The 7,455-nt window shown below is 62.3% G+C and overlaps 1 protein-coding gene across 1 annotated transcript; it reads right to left on the reverse strand.

Moving 5' to 3' along the window:
- Positions 1-20: 20 nt before the first annotated feature.
- LOC139251264 (transforming growth factor beta-2 proprotein-like) lies at positions 21-6,706 on the reverse strand. Its single transcript, XM_070873233.1, has 5 exons — positions 6,666-6,706; positions 6,360-6,523; positions 3,498-3,630; positions 2,896-3,006; positions 21-190 (listed from the first exon to the last, which is right to left on the reverse strand). Exons 2-5 carry the CDS (start codon positions 6,519-6,521, stop codon positions 21-23), a joined length of 576 nt encoding a protein of 191 aa, XP_070729334.1. The 5' UTR covers positions 6,522-6,523; positions 6,666-6,706.
- Between the last annotated feature and the right edge of the window lie 749 nt (positions 6,707-7,455).

Raw genomic sequence — 7,455 nt, forward strand, 5'->3', positions numbered from 1 at the left:
CCCCTCCCCCCCTCCCCCGCTCACCTGGAGCAGACATCGTTGCTGACAGCACGTTTCCAGCGCAGCCTGTTTCGGGGGACCTCCTGGCGGTGAGCGGGTAGGAGGGTGAAGAGCAGGTGAGGGGTCCTCAGGGCCGCCAGGTGTTGTAACCGGATCCGCTTGTACTCCCGGTACGGATCGTCATCGATACCTGCAACCGATTCACAGCTCAGTGGCCGAAACCGCGCACCGCGGAGGGTCAGGATCCGGCAGGAGGGGCCTCGGCAGGTCAGCCCAGGGTCAAAGGGGCTTTGGTATCACTCCCAGCGCTGAGGGAGCGCCGCACTGTCGGAGGGGCAGTACTGAGGGAGCGCCGCACTGTCGGAGGGGCAGTACTGAGGGAGCCCCGCACTGTCGGAGGGGCAGTACTGAGGGAGCGCCGCACTGTCGGAGGGGCAGTACTGAGGGAGTGCCGCACTGTCGGAGGGGCAGTACTGAGGGAGCGCCGCACTGTCGGAGGGGCAGTACTGAGGGAGCGCCGCACTGTCGGAGGGGCAGTACTGAGGGAGCGCCGCACTGTCGGAGGGGCAGTACTGAGGGAGTGCCGCACTGTCGGAGGGGCGGTACTGAGGGAGCCCCGCACTGTCGGAGGGGCAGTACTGAGGGAGTGCCGCACTGTCGGAGGGGCAGTACTGAGGGAGCCCCTCACTGTCGGAGGGGCAGTACTGAGGGAGCGCCGCACTGTCGGAGGGGCAGTACTGAGGGAGCCCCGCACTGTCGGAGGGGCAGTACTGAGGGAGCGCCGCGCTGTCGGAGGGGCAGTACTGAGGGAGCCCCGCACTGTCGGAGGGGCAGTACTGAGGGAGCGCCGCACTGTCGGAGGGGCAGTACTGAGGGAGCCCCGCACTGTCGGAGGGGCAGTACTGAGGGAGCCCCGCACTGTCGGAGGGGCAGTACTGAGGGAGTGCCGCACTGTCGGAGGGGCAGTACTGAGGGAGCCCCTCACTGTCGGAGGGGCAGTACTGAGGGAGCGCCGCACTGTCGGAGGGGCAGTACTGAGGGAGCCCCGCACTGTCGGAGGGGCAGTACTGAGGGAGCCCCGCACTGTCGGAGGGGCAGTACTGAGGGAGCCCCGCACTGTCGGAGGGGCCGTACTGAGGGAGCCCCGCACTGTCGGAGGGACAGTACTGAGGGAGCCCCTCACTGTCGGAGGGGCAGTACTGAGGGAGCCCCGCACTGTCGGAGGGGCTGTGTTCCGAACGATATGTTAAGCCAAGGCCCTATCTCTCGGGTGGATGTAAAAGATCCCACGGCCAGTATTTGGAAGAAGAGCAGGGGGAGTTCTCCTCGGGTGTCCTGGGGCTGTCATTGCTCCCCCTACGTGACATTATCTGATTGTTTGTACCCATTTGGTCAGTGCGGGATCCTGCTGTGCGCGGACGGCCTGTATCCACTCACGGCGGGTGCGATAAGGAACGGTGCAGACTTAGTCGGGCACAACGGGCGGGCGATAAAGGGCAGAGGGCGGGCAGATGGGGGCACCATATCATCGGGCTGCTGTTCCTTCAGAGGTTTGATAACATCGAACGTACGGCCCAGAAACAGGCCATTGGGCCCAACCCAGACCAATGTGGCGTTTATGTTCCACTCGAGCCTCCTCCCGTCTTTCCTCATCTAAATCTATCAGCATAACCCTCTATTCCCTTCTCCCTCATACGCTTGTCCAGCCTCCCCATTGTTATGGGAGTTCGGGCCCGTTGCTATGGGAGATGAGACCCGTTGCTATGGGAGCCGGGGCCCGTTGCTATGGGACATGAGGCCCGTTGCATTGGGAGATTGAGCCCGTTGCTATGGGAGTTGGGGCCCGTTGCTATGGGAGCCGTGGCCCGTTGCTATGGGAGTTGGGGCCCGTTGCTATGGGAGCCGGGGCCCGTTTCTATGGGAGATGGGGCCCGTTGCTATGGGAGCCGGGGCCTGTTTCTCAGGGAGTTGGGACCCGTTGCTATGGGAGATGAGACCCGTTGCTATGGGAGTTGGGGCCCGTTGCTATGGGAGCCGTGGCCCGTTGCTATGGGAGTTGGGGCCCGATGCTATGGGAGATGGGGCCCGTTGCTATGGAAGATGGGGCCCGTTGCTATGGGAGATGAGGCCCGTTGCTATGGGAGCTGGGGCCCGTTGCTATAGGAGATGGGGCTCGTTGCTATGGGAGATGGGGCTCGTTGCTATGGGAGATGGGGCTCGTTGCTATGGGAGATGGGGCCTGTTGCTATGGGAGATGGGGCCTGTTGCTATGGGAACCGGGGCCCGTTGCTATGGGAGATGGGGCCCGTTGCTATGGGAGCCGGGGCCTGTTTCTCAGGGAGTTGGGACCCGTTGCTATGGGAGATGAGACCCGTTGCTATGGGAGTTGGGGCCCGTTGCTATGGGAGCCGTGGCCCGTTGCTATGGGAGTTGGGGCCCGATGCTATGGGAGATGGGGCCCGTTGCTATGGGAGATGGGGCCCGTTGCTATGGGAGATGGGGCCCGTTGCTATGGGAGCTGGGGCCCGTAGCTATAGGAGATGGGGCTCGTTGCTATGGGAGATGGGGCTCGTTGCTATGGGAGATGGGGCTCGTTGCTATGGGAGATGGGGCTCGTTGCTATGGGAGATGGGGCCCGTTGCTATGGGAGATGGGGCCCGTTGCTATGGGAGATGGGGCCCGTTGCTATGGGAGCCGGGGCCCGTTGCTATAGGAGATGGGGCTCGTTGCTATGGGAGATGGGGCTCGTTGCTATGGGAGATGGGGCTCGTTGCTATGGGAAATGGGGCCTGTTGCTATGGGAGATGGGGCCCGTTGCTATGGGAGATTGAGCCCGTTGCTATGGGAGCCGGTGCCCTATCGCTGGGGGTCAGGAGCCCCCCGACCAGGACCTACCTGCGAACCGAGCCTCGAGCTCCTCGCTTTTGTTGGGGAGGATGTTGTTCGATGAAGGAATGAAGGTGCAGCAGGGGCAGTGAACGCTGATCTTAAATCCCAGGTTCCTGTCTGAGAGAAAGGGATTGCGTGTAACAGAGGTTGCAGGCCCCGCCCACCATAAGTAGCCGCGCCCACTGTCCCACCCACCCAGCCGTGGTCCCGCCCACGTCCTCCCGAGACCCGCCCACTGCAATCCGCCCCGCCCACAGCCACCCGAGACCCGCCCACTGCAATCCGCCCCGCCCACTGTCACCTAGCCCCGCCCACCATTGCCTAGCCCCGCCCACAGCCGCCAAACCCGCCCACTGCCCCCCCCCGAGACCCGCCCACTGTCATCTAGCCCCGCCCACTACCCTGCCCCGACCACCCAGCCCCGCCCACCACAACAGGCCCCGCCCACCCAGCACCGCCACCAGCTCTGCCTCTGGCCCCGCCCACTGCCACCCAGCCCCGCCCACCTCCTCACAGCCCCTCCCACTGCCAGCGGGCCCCTTCCCCAGCCCCCCACCCTCACTGGGCCCCAGTCCCTCGGGGCGGAGGGGTGAACGGCCCTCACTTACCTCGGTGCAGCAACCACTCGGTGACGGTCTCGGTGACATCGAACGATAGCCACTCCCCCGCCGTGCGGGGCCACACCACCTTACTGTCGATGTACCGCTGAGACGGGGAGGCCGGGTCCTTGGCCTTCAGAACCTGCAAACACCACAACAAGGGGCCGGTGAGGCGGAGGGATCTGAGAGAGAGCCCGGAACGTCAGCATTCCCGCATTAATTACCCTGACAATCCTCAAATCCAGAGCTTCCAACTCCCACAGGGTTCCCCCGAGGCCTGTGTGGCTCCCGGCCCCATCGCCCCACTCTGCAGCCCACTCCCATAATGAGGCATCTTCTCAGTGACGGCCATCTATGGGGTGTGGCCTATTCCCTGGGCGAGGCCTTAATCCCGGGGTGAGGCCTTAATCCCGGGGCGAGGCCTACTCCCGGGGTGAGGCCTTACTCCTGGGGCGAGGCCTTACTCCCGGGGCGAGGCCTTACTCCTGGGGCGAGGCCTTACTCCCGGGGCGAGGCCTTACTCCCGGGACGAGGCCTTACTCCTGGGGCGAGGCCTTACTCCTGGGGCGAGGCCTTACTCCTGGGGCGAGGCCTTACTCCCGGGGCGAGGCCTTACTCCCGGGACGAGGCCTTACTCCCGGGGCGAGGCCTTACTCCTAGGGTGAAGCCTTACTCCTGGGGCGAGGCCTTACTCCTGGGGCGGGGCCTGGGGCGAGGCCTTACTCCCGAGGCGAGGCCTTACTCCCAGGGTGAGGCCTACTCCCGGGGTGAGGCCTACTCCTGGGGCGAGGCTTTACTCCCAGGGTGAGGCTACTCCGGAGGTGAGGCCTACTCTCGGGGTGAGGCCTATTCCTGGGGCGAGGCCCACTCCGGAGGTGAGGCCTACTCTCGGGGTGAGGCCTATTCCCGGGGCGAGGCCCACTCCGGAGGTGAGGCCTATCCCCGGGGCGAGGCCCACTCCAGAGGTGAGGCCCACTCCCGGGCCGAGGCCGCGTCTCATCGCCTCACTGGTAGGGTTGCCATCTCTGATTGGAGGTATTCCTGGAGGCTCCATCACATGTTCTCCGACCTCCCTCCCCCTCCCCACACTCCCGCCATTGGTCACCCGACAAGCTCCCACAGTGCCCTTCCTTCGCAGGGACGAGAGGAATGTGACCCAACTCTCCATTCGCTGACTGACCAGCCTTTCTCCCCACCCTGAACAATATTCTTATAACCAGAAGTCAAAAAGACTTGCTTTTATATAGTGTCTTATCGACTACCAGACGTCCCAAAGCCCTTCACAGTTGGAGTGCGGTCGCTGTTGTAATGTGGGAAACGCCAATTTGCGCACAGCAAGATCCCACACACAGCAATGTGATAATGACCGGATCATCGGTTTTAGTGATGTTGGTTGAGGGATAAATATTGGCCCCAGGGAGAACTCCCCCTGCTCTTCTAACAATAGTGGCCCCGGGATCTTTTACATCCACCCGAGAGGGCAGACGGGGCCTCGGTTTAATGTCTCGTATGAAAGACGGCTCCTCCGACAGTGCGGTACTCCCTCAGTACTGCCCCTCCGACAGTGCGGCACTCCCTCAGTACTGCCCCTCCGACAGTGCGGCGCTCCCTCAGTACCGCCCCTCCGACAGTGGGGCGCTCCCTCAGTACTGCCCCTCCGACAGCGCGGCGCTCCCTCAGTACTGCCCCTCCGACAGTGCGGCGCTCCCTCAGTACTGCCCCTCCGACAGTGCGGGGCTCCCTCAGTACTGCCCCTCCGACAGTGCGGCGCTCCCTCAGTACTGCCCCTCCGACAGTGCAGCGCTCCCTCAGTACTGCCCCTCCGACAGTGCGGCGCTCCCTCAGTACTGTCCCTCCGACACTGCAGGGCTCCCTCAGTACTGCCCCTCCGACACGGCAGCGCTCCCTCAGTACTGCCCCTCCGACACTGCAGGGCTCCCTCAGTACTGCCCCTCCGACACGGCAGCACTCCCTCAGTACTGCCCCTCCGACACTGCAGCACTCCCTCAGTACTGCCCCTCCGACAGTGCGCCGCTCCCTCAGTACTGCCCCTCCGTCAGTGCGGCCCTCCCTCAGTAGTGCACTGGAGTGTCGGCCTGGATTTTTGGTGAGACTTGAACCCACAACCTTCTGACTCAGAGGCGAGAATGGCCACGGCTGACATTATGTGTTCAAAGTAAACTAAAAGATAAACTCCCAAGTTGGCAATCCCACATCTCTGGTTGGACACCAGCTCCTGGGTGTTCGGCTTGGCTCAGTAGGTATCTCTCGCTTGCCTCTGAGTCACATGTTTGTGGGTTCAAGTCCGAATCCAAAGACTTGAGCACATAAATCTAGGCTGACACTCCCAGTGCAGTACTGAGGGAGTGCCGCACTGTCGGAGGGGCAGTACTGAGGGAGTGCCGCACTGTCGGAGGGGCAGTACTGAGGGAGCGCCGCACTGTCGGAGGGGCAGTACTGAGGGAGTGCTGCACTGTCGGAGGGGCAGTACTGAGGGAGCATCGCACTGTCGGAGGGACGGTACTGAGGGAGCTTCGCACTGTCGGAGGGACGGTACTGAGGGAGTGCCGCACTGTCGGAGGGGCAGTACTGAGGGAGCGCCGCACTGTCGGAGGGGCAGTACTGAGGGAGCGCCGCACTGTCGGAGGGGCAGTACTGAGGGAGCGCCGCACTGTCGGAGGGGCAGTACTGAGGGAGAGCCGCACTGTCGGAGGGGCAGTACTGAGGGAGTGCCGCACTGTCGGAGGGTCAGTACTGAAGGAGCCCCGCACTGTCGGAGGGGCAGTACTGAGGGAGTGCCGCACTGTCGGAGGGGCCGCCCCTGTCTCTCTCCCCCACCACCCCCCTCGGCCTCTCCAACAAGCCCATTACCTGATACAGTTCAATCCTTTGCTCCGCCACTCTGGACTTCTGATACCGAATGCGATAGAGTCGGAGTTCTGTCTTCACCAGGTCTGACCGGTTCTTCTCCATTTTCGAGGCCTCAAACTGGATGAGTCTGAAGTACGGGTTGTAGAAACTGGTGGAAATCATATCTGAGGGAGAGAGAGAGAGAGAGAGAGACTGAGCTGAATAGTGAGTGAGGACTGTCAGCCCATCTATCTTCAAAATAACCGCACTGTGACTGTGTCTCTCGAATTAATATAAGGATTCCACCCCAACTACAAAAAACCCCACCTGGAATCTCTGCCAAATCATCCTTCACACCTCAACAGGCCTCAAGGAGACTGCGGAGAGGTATGGGGGAGGGAGAGGGAGAGAGAGAGACTGGGGGGCGGGGAGAAAGAGAGAGAGAGACTGGGGAAGAGAGAGAGAGCGCGAGACTGGGGGAGAGAGTGGGAGAGAAACTGGGGGAGAGAGAGAGAGAGAGAGAGAAACTGGGGGGAGAGAGAGAGAGAGAGACTGGGGAGGGAGAGAGAGAGAGAGAGAGCAACGGGGAGAGGGAGAGAGAGAGAGAGAGACTGGAGGAGGGAGAGAGAGAGCGAGAGAGAGAGAGACTGGGGAGGGAGAGGGAGAGAGAGAGACTGGGGCAGAGAGAGAGAGAGAGAAACTGGGGAAGAGAGAGAGAGAGAGAGACTGGGGAGGGGGAGAGAGAGAGAGAGAGAGAGAGAAACAGGTGGAGGGAGAGAGAGAGAGAGACTGAGGGAGGGAGGGAGGGAGAGAGAGAGAGAGAGAGAGACTGGGGGAGGGAGAGAGAGAAACTGGGGGCGGGGAGAGAGAGAGAGAAACTGGGAGAGAGAGACTGGGGGAGAGAGAGAGAGACTGGGAAAAAGAGACTGGGCGAGAGAGAGAGAGAGACAAACTGATGGAGGGAGAGAGGGAGAGAGAGAGACTGGGGGAAGGAAAGAGAGAGGGGGAGAAGCTGGGGGAGAGAGAGAGGGAGAGAGAGAGACAGACAGACTGGGAGAGAGAAAGAGAGAGACAGATAGGGGGAGAGAGAGAAACACAGACTGGGGAGGGAAAGAGA

This window comes from Pristiophorus japonicus, unplaced genomic scaffold (genome assembly GCF_044704955.1).
Source record: "Pristiophorus japonicus isolate sPriJap1 unplaced genomic scaffold, sPriJap1.hap1 HAP1_SCAFFOLD_4285, whole genome shotgun sequence".
NCBI classification, from domain to species: domain Eukaryota; kingdom Metazoa; phylum Chordata; class Chondrichthyes; family Pristiophoridae; genus Pristiophorus; species Pristiophorus japonicus.